Source organism: Brassica napus, chromosome A9, assembly GCF_020379485.1.
Source record: "Brassica napus cultivar Da-Ae chromosome A9, Da-Ae, whole genome shotgun sequence".
Lineage (NCBI taxonomy): Eukaryota > Viridiplantae > Streptophyta > Magnoliopsida > Brassicales > Brassicaceae > Brassica > Brassica napus.
In genome coordinates, this window is record NC_063442.1 from 30,964,867 (window position 1) to 30,982,279 (window position 17,413).

The 17,413-nt window shown below is 35.2% G+C and overlaps 5 protein-coding genes and 1 pseudogene across 8 annotated transcripts; all 6 read right to left on the minus strand.

Annotated features, from left to right (window-relative positions):
* Positions 1–53: 53 nt before the first annotated feature.
* LOC125578386 (ADP-ribosylation factor 2-B) lies at positions 54–2,130 on the minus strand. Of its 2 annotated transcripts, none has more exons than XM_048740954.1 (7): positions 1,718–2,130; positions 1,136–1,284; positions 984–1,054; positions 778–897; positions 560–678; positions 388–469; positions 54–284 (listed from the first exon to the last, which is right to left on the minus strand). In XM_048740954.1, exons 2-7 carry the CDS (start codon positions 1,281–1,283, stop codon positions 279–281), a joined length of 546 nt encoding a protein of 181 aa, XP_048596911.1. In that variant the 5' UTR covers position 1,284; positions 1,718–2,130; the 3' UTR covers positions 54–278. The 2 variants fall into 2 exon arrangements, with proteins under 2 accessions (XP_048596911.1, XP_048596910.1); XM_048740953.1 differs by having other exon boundaries at positions 1,136–1,292.
* Positions 2,131–2,343: 213 nt separating this feature from the next.
* On the minus strand, positions 2,344–5,333 carry LOC106367616 (probable glucomannan 4-beta-mannosyltransferase 3). 2 transcript variants are annotated; one of them, XM_013807423.3, is made up of 8 exons: positions 4,739–5,333; positions 4,313–4,642; positions 4,129–4,227; positions 3,770–4,022; positions 3,424–3,671; positions 3,024–3,337; positions 2,746–2,940; positions 2,344–2,644 (listed from the first exon to the last, which is right to left on the minus strand). In XM_013807423.3, exons 1-8 carry the CDS (start codon positions 4,802–4,804, stop codon positions 2,482–2,484), a joined length of 1,668 nt encoding a protein of 555 aa, XP_013662877.1. In that variant the 5' UTR covers positions 4,805–5,333; the 3' UTR covers positions 2,344–2,481. The 2 variants fall into 2 exon arrangements, with proteins under 2 accessions (XP_013662877.1, XP_022546741.1); XM_022691020.2 differs by lacking the exon at positions 4,739–5,333 and having other exon boundaries at positions 4,134–4,227; positions 4,313–4,555.
* Positions 5,334–6,729: 1,396 nt separating this feature from the next.
* On the minus strand, positions 6,730–9,353 carry LOC106367618 (probable polygalacturonase At1g80170). The gene is made up of 9 exons (XM_013807426.3): positions 8,851–9,353; positions 8,599–8,727; positions 8,299–8,469; positions 8,176–8,196; positions 7,887–8,094; positions 7,726–7,807; positions 7,549–7,657; positions 7,355–7,471; positions 6,730–7,257 (listed from the first exon to the last, which is right to left on the minus strand). The coding sequence occupies exons 1-9, from the start codon at positions 9,097–9,099 to the stop codon at positions 6,946–6,948; spliced, it is 1,398 nt and encodes a 465-aa protein (XP_013662880.1). The 5' UTR covers positions 9,100–9,353; the 3' UTR covers positions 6,730–6,945.
* A 280-nt stretch (positions 9,354–9,633) lies between these two features.
* On the minus strand, positions 9,634–10,470 carry LOC111200734 (pentatricopeptide repeat-containing protein At1g06140, mitochondrial-like). The gene has a single exon (XM_048740504.1). It carries the CDS (start codon positions 10,468–10,470, stop codon positions 9,634–9,636), a length of 837 nt encoding a protein of 278 aa, XP_048596461.1.
* LOC106367617 lies at positions 10,265–11,677 on the minus strand (annotated as a pseudogene).
* Positions 11,678–11,843: 166 nt separating this feature from the next.
* LOC106367619 (pyrrolidone-carboxylate peptidase) lies at positions 11,844–13,663 on the minus strand. 2 transcript variants are annotated; one of them, XM_013807427.3, is made up of 5 exons: positions 13,435–13,663; positions 13,014–13,290; positions 12,538–12,642; positions 12,405–12,452; positions 11,844–12,308 (listed from the first exon to the last, which is right to left on the minus strand). In XM_013807427.3, the coding sequence occupies exons 2-5, from the start codon at positions 13,278–13,280 to the stop codon at positions 12,069–12,071; spliced, it is 660 nt and encodes a 219-aa protein (XP_013662881.1). In that variant the 5' UTR covers positions 13,281–13,290; positions 13,435–13,663; the 3' UTR covers positions 11,844–12,068. The 2 variants fall into 2 exon arrangements, with proteins under 2 accessions (XP_013662881.1, XP_048596909.1); XM_048740952.1 differs by having other exon boundaries at positions 13,381–13,506.
* Positions 13,664–17,413: the final 3,750 nt, after the last annotated feature.

The following is a 17,413-nucleotide window of genomic DNA, read 5'->3' on the forward strand; positions in this document are numbered from 1 at the left end:
ATTCACACGATCACATGATGTCTATTAGTATCAAATGTAGCCGCAGTTCCAACTTATGAATAACAAGCTATATATGTAATAAAGGTAGTTTCTGTGTTCTACGTACAAGAGGCCCATCCCGCCTTACACAAGTTAAAACAACGATCAGAAAATCAATCCACATACCCGAAAAAAAAACAAAAACAATATAAGATAACCGGAATAAAAAAACTCAGATAATGTTTTGCCCCTGCATCCAGATTTGCCCAGCAAAATCAATTCAACCACAAACTTTTCCTCTACGCCTGCAAGATACAAGCAACAAGAACACGGAAGAAATAATCACAACGTGCACAAATATGCGGAAAAAAATAAAAAATATACTGAGGTTTTAGGACGTTTGTCTACCTTGCCGGCGATGTTGTTGGACAACCAGTCAAGACCTTCGTAAAGTCCCTCGCCTGAAGTGGCACATGTGCTCTGGATGTACCTGAACAGAGAGAGAGAGAGAGTTCCATATACATATAAATACATCATAAGCAAGAGAACAATTAAGGAAGATTAAGATAATTCATTATACCAGTGACGCTGACGGAGTGAGTGGAGACCAAGCTTATCAGTGATTTCAGCTGCGTTCATAGCATTTGGAAGATCCTGCTTGTTAGCAAACACAAGCAGAACAGCATCACGCAGCTCATCCTGTAAAAAACCGGTTAAAATGTTTTAGTAAGTTTACATGCACGGATGGAATCATGAAATCAAGAAACAAATAGGCAGGAAAAACACTGGAAACAGAACCTCATTAAGCATTCTGTGCAATTCATCTCTAGCCTCAACAACACGGTCTCTGTCATTGCTGTCCACCACAAAGATGAGACCTTGAGTGTTCTGGAAGTAGTGCCTCCACAATGGACGGATCTGACAACAAGTGCAGCAGGTTATATACCATGTGCAGTTCAAAAAGATCCAGAGGTTGCAATGCAAAACCAAAAACTTGTGAATACCTTGTCTTGACCCCCGACATCCCAGACTGTGAAGCTGATGTTCTTGTACTCCACAGTTTCAACATTGAACCCTGTTTGCACAAATGTGAAGTTTAATCATCAAGGTCGGTGTCAGCATGTACATATAGCTCACTGATGGTTAAGAAACGTACCAATGGTGGGAATGGTGGTGACAATCTCACCGAGCTTGAGCTTGTACAAAATGGTGGTCTTACCAGCAGCATCAAGACCAACCATGAGAATCCTCATCTCCTTCTTGGCAAAAAGCCTGCTAAAAAGCTTCGCGAACGACAATCCCATCCTGCTTCACTAATCATACCCCCAAAGATATTAATGTTATAAACTTAAACCGGTTATAATCAACATCAAACCATCAATAACCAATCTCTTAACCGGTGCTCATCGTCAACACAACACACAAAGAGATCAGAGTAGCGTATCACAAAGCAATGAATAATAAACATAAGTACAATCAGATAATGCTCATCACATGTTATAGATCGTCGAGAAGATGATTTTCACAGATCCAGACTTAGATGCGATGCAATGGCAGATCGAATCGTTAAATTTTCAAATCTCAGAGCATCAAGCAGCACGAAACCTAGAACAACGCAAGAGATTCGATTCCTAAACTACAAAAATGGGAACGACACCTAAGAACGCGATGAGCAACGTGCAAAACTTTGTTCGAATCGAGAATGTATATGAGCATCATAGATCCAGATCGAGCGTACCTCTGTGTATATGATCTGATCGAGAGAGAGAGAGAGAATGGCGTAACAACGAACGGAGCTTTAAAACAACGCTCAATATTAAAACGGAGAAGATCTTTATAGAGGCGAAGGGTGAAAACGTCAATCCATGGTCATATTACCGGAATACCCTTCGAAGACCCCATTTGCAGAATGTTTTTTCGTGGAGGTGGCTTGAGCTTACGCGGTTTACGTGCGATGATGAGTGATTGGCCGTCGATGGAATCTAGCCAATTAGAGGTTCACACGTCATTATCAAAGTTTGTATTGTTTTACAGAACTCTTCTCTGATTTCGGTTTGGTTTTTAACTTTAGATTATTCGATTCTTAGTTGAAGAATATGTTTTTAATTTCGGTTGGAATTCAAGTTTCTTATAAAAACCTTAATTTTGCTTTAGAACAGATTCTATTCTTTTTAGATATAGTTCGGATTTGATTTTTCTAGTAGAAAATGTAAAATACACCAAGATATGATTCGTTTTTTTTAACTGGTTATTTCGATTTGGTTTTAGTTTATCAGGATTGAACTTGCTTTAATGTTAAGTACCTATGATTAATGAGAAATTCATTGGTATAGAATTCATAGCCACATCTTGGATCATTACAAGTACAACATAAACATTTACTAGTAGTAATACAATTGAGTGTGAAAATTGGAAGAGTTAACATTGTTTATCCAAGATCCAATCCCTAGTTGTTCTAACATGAGTAGCAAAATAACATTTGTTTCTCAAAACCAAGTCTCTCTAACCAATGGGGACAATGGTGCCAATATAACCAACTCCAGCAACAAAAAATGCACAAGCCTGTAAAAACAAATAAACATAGAAATATGATCCTCCATAGGCGAAATCATAGCATCCGCAAATAAATATATATAACCCAACAACAAGCTCCCTCCAATTGATTCTGCAAAAATAAGAAGCAATATTATAATACTTACAATATTCAAATATGCTTTCAAGGTTTAAATAAATTTTAAGTGTTTGTGTGGTGTTATAGTTTAGTACCTTTGTCCAAATCTGGTATAAAGCTTAGTTGTAGCTTTGGCTATTAACTTAGACTTGAGTGTATCGCCTAGTTTTTCTGTAACAACCCATTCGTTAACTCTTCCTGCTTCTAGTAACCCAATGAAAGTCGCCTTTGTGCGGTGCATAGACATTACATTCTCAAACAAGATCCAAAACACAAGAAGATGGAGTGATCTGCATTTGACACCAATCATCAAACTTCAACTTCATAATAAGAAATGAGAAAAAGAAGAGTTTTAATGTGCTAGAGGAGTTACCTAGGTGTAGCCAGTGCGTTAAGGAGAGTGATTGTACTAGGAACATAAACAGTTGCCCATTTAGGAACTTGGAGCTCAGGGAATAGCACAGTTGCTGGTAAGATCAGACAGTAGAAAACAAATGTGAAGATGTGTACTACTATCTTCCTTATGAAGAAGAAATTGTATATGAGATACAACTTCTTCCATGCAGACACTTTCTTGTTCTGTAAAATCTCCATTGTCATCTTCCTCCAGAGGTTAGCTGGTCCACAAGACCATCTATGTTGCTGAAACCTGTATGCTTTGAATGTGCTTGGCAATTCATTTTTCACCTGATAAATTATTTAGAAAATAAATTATCTTCAATAAAATATTTTAAAGAACACTTGATTGAGTTAGAAAGTTTTATTTGTAGTACCTCAACGTTATGGACATAGACAAACTTCCAACCATGAAGACAAGCTCTTACAGCTAAATCCATGTCTTCTACTGTTGTTCGATCTTTCCATCCTCCAGCTTCATTTAAAGCTGCGATTCTCCAAACACCAGCGGTTCCATTGAATCCAAAGAAAGCATGTATTGAAGATCCAGATTCTTGCTCAGCCAAGAAATGGTAGTTTAGTGACATCTCTTGCATTCTTGTCATTAGACACTCGTTTGCATTCACTACAAACGTGACACATACACATAATAAGTCATTCCCCTCAGTTTAAAAAATCCAAAACATAACCATTAGACTTCCAAAAGATTGATGATGAGTTTACCAAACTTCCAACGGCATTGAACAAGGGAGATTTCACGGTTATGAATAAGAAAGGGAATGGTTCGAGCCAAGAAGTCAGGATCAGGCTGAAAATCAGCATCAAAAATGGCGACAAACTCGCATTGTTTCACATAGTTGTGCATCATTCCTGCCTTTAATGCTCCAGCTTTGTATCCAATTCTGTTATCTCGAATCTCTGACATTATGTTTATACCTTTTCTAGCCCATTTATCGCATTCTGCATTCACCAGTTCCTGTCTTTTCCAAATCATTTCATATGTCAAAACTCTCTATTGATGTTGAGTTAATCATATAAATATATAGATTAAAGTTTTAGAAAGAAAAAATTGAACAAAGGACCTTACTAGCTGGATCCGTGGAATCATCAAGAACTTGAACTATCATACGATCCAACGGCCAAGATAGCCTGCAGGCTGCTCCTATAGATAACTGACACACCTGTGACAGCAATAACATGTCTCCTTGTGTATATGTATATTAATATAATAAAGTTTGGTTACAAAAGATTAATGAAAAATCTTACCTCTTTTTCATTGTACATTGGGATCTGAATGAGAACCATTGGGTAGTTTGTGTGTGCTAGCTCAAGGTCATCATCGTTTATAGCTTCCCATTTGTGTACTTTTTCAGGTGTTCTTCTAAGTAACTTCACAATCACTACAACTACGCTCATATAAACTCTTTCTATGAATAGCAAAAATGACATCACCAGACACATTGTCACTAAAAACTTCAAGATTGGTATAAAGACAAAGATTCTTGTCTCCTTCCAAATGTATATAAGTTCTCCGATAATGCCACTTCTAACAACCTCATCTGTCTCTGAGGATGATGCTAAGTTGTGTCTTTGGACCTTAGAACCCAAAACCAAAAAAAAAAAAGATTAGATATAATGTGAAATGATTAAGAATCATGATTAAGTGAAACAGAGAGGGGAGAAATAATTTACCAGAAACCAAGTTGAAGGTGGGAGAGAATCATAAAGAAAGTTGAAGAACTTCATGAATGGTGACATTTTTTTCTCTCCACAGCTCTGAAGAAGCTCAAAACCTGAACATAGAGGAAAGGTTTTTTCCTCTAGCAGAGATCTTGGTTTGTGTCCTGAGTTTGATGATCCATATTAATGTCAGAACTAGATCTTGTTTTATTCCTTCAATTATATATATAATAGCTTAGCATAACAATATTCTCTTAATTTCATTTTATTATAATCTAAGCAAATTAAAGAAAGAAAGAAAGAAAAGGGGTGTTCTAATATAATTGTAAGCTATGATTTCGGTTGTGATGCATTGTTAGTCAATTGCATCCACTTGCTTATTCTTCCCTGGTAGATAAAGTCGAAGTAAATGTTACAGTTGTATTCGTTATTATTTTGTAGAAAAGTGATGTTGACATTTGCTCTTACTATTCTAATATTGAACATTCCTCATCTTCCTCAAAACATTGTTCATTCTCTAATGGCGTGTTGTTTCTTTCTCAAAACTGATAAAAAAAATATTTGACTTCGTTTTCCTTGAAATATTGCAATCAAAACATGACTTATAGATGATGGATGTTATATGCGAAATGGATTACAATTCTATACAAAGTAGATGATAGATTAATGTTCAACGGCAGGCCTTTTTGTGGAAACGATTGAAATAAAACCAAGTCACACTGGATCTGTATCATCAACTGAACAAAACTAAAGCAAAAGTTTGGTCGTCCGTGAATACAGAACATGTGCTTAGATATCAAAAAGGGTAATTCTAAAAAGTAAGAAACCTTTAGAGATCATCACTTACAAAAGATTCAGAAGTGGAACTTAAAAGCAAATGCAACATTATGAGTCAAATAAGATTGTTGACAAATGAGATTTGAGAAATGTTGTCTTTGTGACTTTACCTTAGGAGCTTTCTTCTCTACCACCAAAGAGACCTCTTCAATATGTCTTTTAAGAGAGAGAAGATAACCACTTTCAGTTTCTTCACAACTCTATTTTTTGGTTCAGAATGATTTGAATAAGGTCGAATGGAATGAACATGAACATTATTTTGTTTATAATGGTTTGTTTATAATGGTAAACAAACTCATTATTCTCGCACGTCTTAGATTCTCCGGGTCCATATATTAGCTTGGTTTTTTTCTTTGTTTTTTTTGGAAAATATCTCTTTATTCGCATCCCTCTGGATATAAACAAACTAAGTAACTTGTTATTTTATACCATATGAAAGAAAAATAATAATCATATACAATGTATAGTTACAAATTATTTTCTTAATTTCACATTACATAAAGTCACAGTATGCAAATTGTAAGCTAAGAATAGATCTTAGGCTCATGTATAGTTGGTGAGTTGTATTAAAAGGAGTAAATAAATGGGCTGGCATTGGTTATTGATGTTTACAGCTACTCACAAATTGGGAATACTAATTAGAAAATAAAAATTGCATCCTTTGGTGCCAAACATATCAAACATTTTGCATCCTTTGGTGTTCCCATGTGCTATGTTCTTCTCTATCCTAAAAAGTCAAAATTTTCCTTTTTATATTTCAATTTCACGACAGAAAGTGAAACTTTCACACCGGAAAAGTTCAAGCATTTTAAATTCTAATCAATCAGCAATATAAAAATTTTAGTTGAATCAATCATAATATCATATATAAATCTCTATGCAATTAGATGCTTATATAGTTTATTTGCAGTATCAATACTTTGTAACTTTCATTGACATTAAACTATTAAATATTTCATTAAAGTTCAGAGTTCGGATCTCAAAATGAGATAATTATCATTTATAAAGATTAAAAATACTACAAGAATAATGTAAACATAATTCAAATATAACCATGAAACATAAATCTTCGTAAAGCAATTTACTATTATGCAAGTGAAATTATGTAAGCGTAAATATTCATAGAATTGTCCATTATAAATATAGTTTATAATAGAACTATAAAATCATTGTAAAAAAAAACATTAACGTTGAGAAAAACGGTGCTGTGATTTGTACGATACAAAAGATGCACAAATGCTTACTATTAAGAACAATCTTACGGTTGACTTTACGAAATAAAGATTTAAAAAAGACTTTGTTTACTGTACCATATGCTTCAGAAAACTATATTACACATCTCATTCTCCACTACAACAACAACACATAGAACATCACCACCATCAGAGCTCGTCGTGGCCAATCTCAGCTTCCTCAGTCACCAAAACAGGTCCTGACGTGTGACTCTGGTCGAAGCCCTTGTCGTCATGTGAGTATAGACAATCCGCAGACGGATGAATGACTCCATAACCAAAACCTTCAGCCGAGTTACAATAAGCTTCGACTTGACCATCTTTGCCTTCAAGATTCACATTGTTGAGGACAATGTGGCTGCATGGGACTGTATCGCTGCACGCAAATTTGATGGCTTTCTCACTTTTTGTTGTCCCGGTTATGTTCCGGTACATTACCTGGCTGATTTTAACTGCTGAGGTCTACATTATACCAAAAATAAAAGAAACAAAACATATCTGAGTTTAGTTTTGCATCTTTGAGTTTTGTCTTTTATTGTATTGTGATTGTAAATGAAACCTGGTTTTGACAGGAAGTTGGATTATCGCAGTAGAACTGATCAATGAGTATTGGGTTAGAAACATCTTGCATCTCTACGTTTGTGAATCGAACATCTTGAACATAACCTGAGCCTCCCTGTTGTTCCAAAGAGTACAAAATGAACAAAAAGTTGCTGAGTAAAAGATTGAAGCTATATTTTTGTTCTTTATTACCTGATATGTTTTGATTCTGAGTCCATTAGTTGTCTCTCTTAATAACGCAGTGTCCAACACAACCTTTGTCACAATGCCTGTTGAGTTATTATTCCCAAGACTTCCAATACTGCGAAAGATTCCAAAGAATCACAAATTGACTTGAAAGAGATGTTATCTAGAAACTTGATGATGTACCTGATTCCATGTCCAGGTCCACAATAGATCCTCTTCATCTTTATATTAGAGCTTCCATTCACAATCGAGACACAGTCATCCCCTGTATAATCCAATCATTCGAGATTTTAGTTGGAGGTTTCATTTGCGTAAAGATTTTGGTTTAAGAAAAAAAAAAAGACCTGTGCCGATTTTACAGTCTTGAAGGACAACATTGGTGGATCCAGTGATGTGGATACCATCAGTGTTGGGACTATCTCCTGGAGAAGAGACCATAACTTTGGAGACTCGAACTGAGTCTGACCTTGCAATGATGAAATTCATCTGCTGGCTGTTCTGGATCGTCAAGCCACTTACTTTCACACCTGAACTAGAGTCTATAGTTAATGCCTGCAGGGAAAACAAGAAGCTAGTTCAAGAATCCATTAATAAGAAGAATAAAAAACACTCGTGAAGGCAATGGCTTCTTACCGTTGGTGCACTTTTGCAAGGCTGAAATAGAGTAAGAAACAAGTGTAAGATTCTGATAGAAAACTCGAGACGTTTAATATTTTGGAGTTAAAGAGAGATAATTTTGGGTATAGAAGATAATACATTAGACTTGTTTTTCTTGCAAGAAGCAGCCCACCATTTGCTACCAGAACCATCTATAACTCCATTCCCTTGGAACACAACCCCTTCGAGTTTCGAAAACTCTAGCCAAGTTCTTTGCAGCTTTGGGTCCCAGTTGCTGGGCTCGTCTGGTGCCACTATTGTTCCGTCAATCTGTAAAAAGTTTCTGAACTGTATAAGACATACCACATAGATCGTTGTATATATATATATATATAAAGTCTAGCATCTGTTTTTCTGCTGAAGAGAATAAACATTTAGGACTTCAAATGTTAAACTGACCTGAATGACCAACTTTTGTTCACATGGACCATTGAACTTTGTTGCATTTATTAAATAACTCCGTCCTTGTGGTACAAGCAACACTGATTTTGGCGTCCCACAGGCCTTGTTCCATGCGCTCACGAATGCCTGATTTGAGAAAAAATTGCACAACAACAGATTAGTACGCACAATCATTAGTTTTAGGGGAAACGTTTTATTCCACAGACGCTGACAAATTTCATGGAATAAACAAAATGATCTCAAACGCACCTGAGTATCATCAGAAACTCCATCTCCAGCTGCACCAAATGTATCCACACTCACCAGATTCTTACCAGAGCTGAATGACGGCAAATCAAAGACCTTTGAATCATAATCATCACCAGCATCATCTTCAGGTATGTCAAAGTTCTCAAGCTTCTCAAGGATGTCAAGATCAGTGTACACCATTTTCTTTGCAGCTCCATAAGCAGTTACTACTAACAGACCAATAAGGGAAAGAAGGAAGAGCTTATCCATTTTCTCTTGCTCACTAATATGCTGAGATGGTTTGGTGTTGGGTTGAATTTATAATGCATACTAATTAATGCGGTTTGTGGGGTTTATTGGCTTGGCTTAAAAGTACATGAAGAAGAAGAAGCCTTATTTTTCTACAATATCTACGCTTAAAGCACAAGTCATCTTCTTTTCCACTTCTTTGCTTTACTCCAAAACCTCTACAACACAAAACCTTTGTGGTCAACTTGTTCTTGATGCATGTTGGTCCCATGAGATCTGAAATAAACAAAACAAAACGAGAAATAAGTCGCTGAATATTTCTCAACTATTAAACCTCAAGATGCTATTTTAAGATCTAACGAACATAAAATGATTCTTTAGAAGAGGTCAAATGAGTTTATTGGACCAACCCGGCAAATAAAGAATCTTTTCCTTTCGTCTTGTCCTTGTAGAGTGTTGTCAAATCATGTGTGGTGGCTTCAAGTAAAAGAACCCATTTCACATATGTACACTCTTCGTTATCATGAAGCTGAAGCAAAACACTGTCCTGCATTATCAGTTTCTCACGGTGACTGAACTGTAACCAATCTCCCTCATGAGCTCTCGTGACGCAGCAATCTCTCTGATTCGCCTGGAGATCTCAAAGTCACCAATCTCAAAGTAAAACTTGGAAACTTGAATGTAAACAGCGAAGTTGTCAGGTTCAAGATCCATCAAAACTTCCGCTGCTCTCCTTCCTATTGCTTCGTTTCCATGAACCCTGCAGCTCTGCAGCAATGAGCTCCACGCTATGCAGTCTGCATCTCCACGTGCCTTAAGAAGCAGCTTCTCGGCCTTTTCCACCAAACCAGCACGGCCTAGCAAATCCACCATGCAAGCATACAGTTTCCTTCCTGGGACTATCCCGTACTTCGATTCCAATGAGTTGAAAATCACCTCACCTTCTTTGACAAGCCCGGAGTGACTGCAACCTGATAGTACAGACAAGATTGTAACTTCGTCTGGTACGAGATTCTTTCGATCCATTTCTTTCAGCATCTCAACACAGTCTCTTCCCATGCCGTTTCTAGCATAGCTATTAATGATCGAAGTCCAGGAGAATACGTTAGGTGAATCAAGCTCATCAAACACCTTCCGAGATACTTCATTCTGACCGCTCTTCGAATACGCATCGATTAGAGAGCACGAGACTGCAGCATCAGATGCGTATCCCGATTTGATGGCACAGCAATGAACAAGCGTGAAGCTATGTGAAGTCGCTGCTTCAGAGAGTGATAAAGCCTTGAGGACAGTAGAAAGAGTGACTTCGTCGATTCCAGTTCCTTCATCAATCATCAAACCAAACATCTCGATGATATCTTTAGCGATGCCACAGTGCATCATAGAAGTCATCAGCGAGTTACAACACTCTAGAGTCAGGCAAGGCAAGCTCTGGTGAACAGACACAGAACTCTCAATGTCATTGCATTTGCCGTACATGTCAATTAAAGCAGATTGGACATGAAGACTTGAAACGTCAAAACCCATTTTGAGGACACAACAATGGATCTGTTTCCCAGACTGAGTATCATTGTTTCTGCTACAGAAACTCAGAAACGACATGAACGACCTCACAGAAGGTCTCTTCCCCCAAAACTGCATCTTTCTAAACAAGCCAAGAGACTCAAGCACAGACCCGTAATCTGAAAACACAGAAACAATCGAGTTCCACGATATCACATCCTGTTCCGGGACAGCTTCAAATGATGTCTTAGAACCGTATAGATCACCACAAGCAGAGTACAAGTCCACAAGCGCATTAGCCACAAATACATTACAAACATTCCAACCAGATTTAACCACTAGACAATGCAACTGCTTGCCTTCACATAACAACCGATCATTAGAACAACCACGGATCATATAACAATAACTCAACCCGTTCTCATCAACACCTTCAGCTCCCATCCTACGATACACTCCAAACAACCCCTGTGAATCTCCACTCTCGCCAAAACATCTCAACATCAAATTACAAACAGCTAAATTTCTCTCCGGCATTTCATCGAACAGCTTCAGAGCAACATCAACAAGCCTCAAAGAAGCATAGAGACCCACAAGTGCAGACCTAACGAACATATTACACTCAAACCCAAGAAAGATCACCCTGCAGTGAACTTGAATCCCTTCTCTACATAACCATTCATCACCACTACATACACTAAGAACAGAAGGAAACGTGGAAGCGCTCTCTCTAAGACCATGAGAGACCATCTCCGCGTAGAGCTCGAAAGCTCTTACGGAACACCCGTTTCTGCTGTTCCCAGATATCATCAGATTATAAGTGATGACATCTCGTAGGGACATTTCATCGAACACCTCGTGTGCAGATATTAGGTCACCGGATTTTAATAAATCATCTATCTTGCGGTTATGGGTGTAAACTCGGTCGTTAGGATTTGCTTCGAGGCACGAACCAAACTCCAAACGAGTCGCCGCCGTGGAACGTATGTGTTGAGCTAACGTGGTTGTTCTGCGAAGGAAGTTTAAAGCTTGAGCTCCTCGCATGTCTCCGACACAGTAATGTCTCTCTTACAGCCGCCAATTCGCATTTGATTCAATATATAGCTTTAAAATTTCATTTTTTTTCATCTCCTTGCACAACAAGTTTCAACCAATGTCTTCCTTCACAAATAAACACTCTTTTATCAATTTTTTTTCTTTTTTGCATTTATTATTTTTTCCATATTTTCTAGAAATTAAGATAAGATTGTATAAACAAGAAATACAGAAAGAAAAATAACATTAAAATCCAACCTTTGGCATTTTTGAATAAGAGAGTAATTATTTTTATCACAAAAAGCTCTTTCAGAGCCAAAAGCAATTGTCTTTTTTTTTTTTAAACACAAGCTACAATGCCACCACACTCCCCTCCCTCCCTCCCTCCCCAACAAAAGAACACAATGCTTCGTAGAAGGATATACATTATACTTACACATTGGCATAGTACACTAGCAAGTAGCTGCGATAGCCTCCAAGAGAGAGACCACGAAGTTCATCTGAGTATCTTCATCGATTTTGGAGAACAAAGGAACGTGGACGAAGAGTGACTTGTGTCCCTTTTGCTCAGCGAATCTGAGGGAATGATAGTAGACGTAGTTGCACACAAACCGCCCAGCGTCGTCTGATTGAACAACATCGAAGCCTTTGTTCTTCAGTAGATTAAATATGGACTCTGTTGAACATGTAGTCTTTAATGAACACCAAAAAAAAACACATTAGAATGTTGAAAGAAAGAAAGAAAAATGTGAGTCTTGTGGTGAAGTGATTGTATGAATGTAGTATACCTCTTTTGCCTTTAAAATACTTCCATCTTCAAAAACTATAGGAATCCTCTGTGGTGAAGAACACAAATGTTATCAGTTAGTATCTTGTTGGATTTGAATATGTTCCTTAGTAATGGTATGTGAATCGTTGTACCTGTGGTTGCCAGCCTAGTTGATCAGGACAACGGAAATGAGCTTCGTTCACTGCTTGTCTTTCAATTGCGAATTTTTCCGCTCCACTATTCACTCCAAGATGAAGCTGAAGACGCAAAAACAACAACAACCATGAGAAGAAGATGCATGTCTTTAAACCATCATAAGAACACTTAATCACAATACTAAAACACCTTTTTTTCATTTCCAAGTTATAAGTTCTTCAAAATATTAACTTTTGTGAGAGACCTTAACAATCTTTAGCTCCAAACACAAATCTAGTTAGAGAAGCAAAAGGCGTTAAGACAAGGGAGCGTTCAACTAAAAGTAAGCAACAATCAAGAGCCATGAATAGAAAAAGTCAATACAAAGCACAATCACACTTGAACCACAGTCTACAGTCATCAAATTTGTTTTAAGTTGATGACTTCAAGGAATGATCGGCAATCATCAAGAAATTAACAAGAGTTCTCTTACCCAAACAACGGTTCCGTTGCTGTTCTTATTATCCTCAGAGACAGTAACACTAGACTCCAAAACCTGATAAAGCTGAGACTTTGCACCTTCCCCAGCAGTCTCAAGAACAGTGCAGCTACCAAGACTCAACCCAGAAGGCAACCCTCGTTTCTCCACATACGATTTCAGATTATTAGCGATTTTCTCAGTAGGGTTCTCGGAAACGCCAAGAAATCTCTTGAAACCAGTCACGTGAATCGTAACAGCTTTTGGTCCTTCAGAGCCCATCTCCTCCAACCTTCATAAAAAGAAAGAAACATATACAAAATCAATCAAATTCTCAAAAACATATCTAACCAGAGAACAAGCAAAGATACGATAAGCAGACCAAATCAAATTCTCTGATTGATCATGAATACAAAAAAAAAGGGAAGAGCTTTACCAGTTCTCTTAAGCTTTTTGTTTTTTGACTTATGGATTGAGGGAAGAGGTAACAAAAATGGGTTTTGGTTTCTTCTTCCGAGAGAATAATTATGAGATGAGTTGAGTTTTTGGGTACTTTCGCGGTGGACTTTTTATTATAAGCGCACGCACGAATTGAACGCCCATCGATTACGAATGTATCTACGAGATTGCCACTAAGCGTCGGGGGAATGAAACGTCTCCGACAGCGTCTGAGGTGGTCGTCCTTATCCAATCGGTGACAGAGAGGATGACGTGGCGTGCTATTATTGGAGGATATATTAAAAATAGGCAAAGAAGTTGCGATTCCGGCAACATAATAGAGTTGTTGAGCCGCTTTGCCAACAGGACCCACCTACCGATGGATATATGTACGAAATTGCCCCCCCCCCTTATTATTTGAGGGAAACGTGCAAACATACAACTTGTTTACAGAAATGCTTTGTTAATATAAAATCTTTATTTAATACACTCCAAAAGTTTCTATATTGGACAATAATCATAAGTCTTGGATGATATAATTCGCGTCCTGCACGGAACGAACTTTTAAAAAATATAGTGTATTTCAATATAATAAACAATATACATTTTAATATTATAAACAATATACATTTTGTTATCATTAATTTTTTTTTACATTTGATTAGATGTGGGCATTCGAGTACTATTTGGTTCGGTTCAGATCCTTACGAGTTTGGTTCAGTTTGGATCTTTGCGGGTCTCGTTCGGATTTGGATAACCTATTTAATTTTTTTTCAAAAACTAAAGTTCATATATACTTTAAACTTTTCAAAATCTAAAAATAATATATATTATATAACTTTGAATAATGTATGCCAAAATACTTAAAATTAACATAAAAATTGGTTTACTTTAAATATTTGGATAGAGAATCAATAGATATTTTACGTATTTTAGGTATTTAAGTATCATTTAGCTATTTTAAAAATGTATTTATAACTATTTGTACATATTTTCAAGTATTTTGGACAACTTAAAAACATCTTACTTATTTTGTATATTGTTGTAGATATTAAATTTAAAAATAATTAATATATTTAAGTATATAAATCTTGTTTGGATATATTCGGATACCCAAAATATTTTGGTTCGGATCGCGTTCGGTTCCGGTTCTCTAAATACCAAAATTTTGAACCCATTCGGATATCTAACCAATTTTGGTTAAAGTTACTATTTTCGGATCGGTTTTGGTTCAGTTTTTTGGATTCAGATTTTTTGCCCAACCCTATATTTTTATTGTAACAAAATTATAAATGAAAATGATGATGGTTCATATTGATTTTGGGTATGCAATAATTTTTAAACCAAAATATATTTTATTATGTACGTGGTCCATTTAGTTAATCATTAAAAACTGTTTTAAGCTCATTAAAATAAACAATGGGATGAACTTTAAAAAAACTACAATTTCAGATTATCAATCGACACTTCCAAATATTCTATGTCGGTATTGTGACGAATAGAAAGGGAGTTAGGGATAGGAAAGCAAATTTGTTGTGGAATCAATGTTCTCGCTAGGTGATGATAATAGCTTCTAAATAAATTTTAGTTGTATCGATCTCTTGTAAGATTTTCAAACAATATTAATTAATAAAATCTTACACATGCTGAATTGTTTTTCAATTAATATATGTGAGATTATAGAAATCACATAAATCAACAAAATACCTCTTGTTTATTTACAATATATTTATAGTAAATAAATCAAAATAGCCATTTTATTTATTTTTGATATGGTATATAATTATATTTCAATGATATTGACATAAATATATAGTATATTTTAATATAAATATTTATTATTGAGACTTCCTACTCATATGGTTTTATTACCATATGTATATTTGATGTAACATAAATTTAAAACCATTAATCCCAAAAAATTTGATGTGCTATTTTTTTATGCAAATTTAAAAATTAAAATATTAAGGTCTCAATACTCTATCAATGCAAATTTCAAAATTAACATAATGATTTATTTTTAAATGGTACATAGTTTAATTTAAACAATATTAAAATAGACATATATATATTATTTAATATGGATATTTATTAAATAAGAATTCATATCAATAAGATTTTATGATCATTGTATCTTGTTATAACAAAAAACATTAAGACATTAATCACAAATTTTTCAAAGGGATTTTTAACATTTTTTGTAATTTAAAGAAGTTTTAAAAAAATTTAAAATATAACATATAAGAAAAATCTAAATTTTTTTATTGTACGGTTAATGTGATTGTTTAATTTATTTTAATAACATAAAATTTTTAAAAAAATGAGAAAGGATACAAAAGTTGTTATCAAAACTTTATTATTCATAATCATTAATTGTCATATATATGTTAATCATATTAGGTAACACCATAGCTTTTATCTAAGAAAATAATACACGCTTCTTATATTTTGGGTTTAATATAATGTTCTTTGGCAATTATTTTGGACCTACAAATTATTCAATTGATTTTTATGTTGCCACGTAAGCCAAATTGACATCTTAATTAAGTGACACATCATCAAGTTTCTTTTGTAATTAGTATAAAATATAAGTTATAATTTTTAAATGATTCTCAATTAATATATAGGAGATTTCTTTTGAAAATTTGTTAATCCTTTTATGTTGTAACAATCATAGAGAAGAAAACCTTATTCAGTGCTAAAAGAAATCTTTTTATTTTATATACCATACTGATCAGATCAATCACAAGAGAAATACACTTAGTGTTATAGAGTAAACTAACCTGAAAGTGTACCAGACTACCTAATTCGAGTTAGGAATACCTTCCGACTAATGTCAGGAAATGGATCGATCGTCTGTTATGGTCCACCATGTTTATCACTTAGATCATAGTCTATGATTATACTAGTCAAGTAATGATAATTTAGTTCTAATCAAGAATCAAACTCATGACAAATATGGATACATTCTTAATTCTAAAATTATCACTAAATTACTACCACTTAGTTGTACTAAAAGTATTCCCAAATACCCAAAGAAATATATATATTAATTTTACCTACAATATAATACATACTAATAAGAAAATGAATGAAAGTAAGATGAACTAATAAGATATTCGTGTAAAAGTTCAGAAGTTTTCATTTGAACGCGTGAAAATGAATGAAAGTAAGATGAACTAATAAGATATTCGTATAAATGAGCGTCAGCATGAAGAAAACAGTAAAACTCACTTGTACCATCGGGGGTGCCCTCTATATTAAGTCTTGAGAGTGTGTGCTGAAATGTGGATCCACATAGACGGTTCTTACAAATAGTATTTATACAATTATACAAAACTGAAGTAGCGGGTTTGAATCACGGAATCCAAAACGTACGATTGTAAGATTGGCCAAGTATCAGCCTTCCGTATAAACATGAGGAGAATATGTACCATATTTTTCTTATATAAGCGATAAAATCTGACTTGACTTGGGTTCAGTGGCGGAGGTAGAGAGGTGGGAAGGGGGGCAGCTACCCCGTATGAATTATTGAAAAAATATATTTTCATCGATTTTTTGAAAATTTTATGATTATGCCCCGTATTATTTTAAGTTGAAATTTTATACTGCCTCTGGTGAATCTTTTGGCCGGCTCCGCCACTGCTTGGGTTTTCTTATTGTTATAAAAATAGCATGTTCAAACATCATGTATATCTAAGATGAAGCTACCCGAGTAAGACTAATAAACTTACTCTTGAATATTGACTTTTTTGGTTGTTTCATGATATTCAGGTATATACCAATCTAATGTATATTTCGTAAACATTCATTTGAATTTACGATTTATTAGAAGTATTTGTCTTATTTTTCCCCAATGTACAAAAGCACAATAAGTGAAATGAAGAAGTATATTAATGATAGCTTAAGAAAGATATCTAATAATGACAGCTAAACAAAGATTCCTCGAGTGTTTCATGGAATGTTAAAACATAACG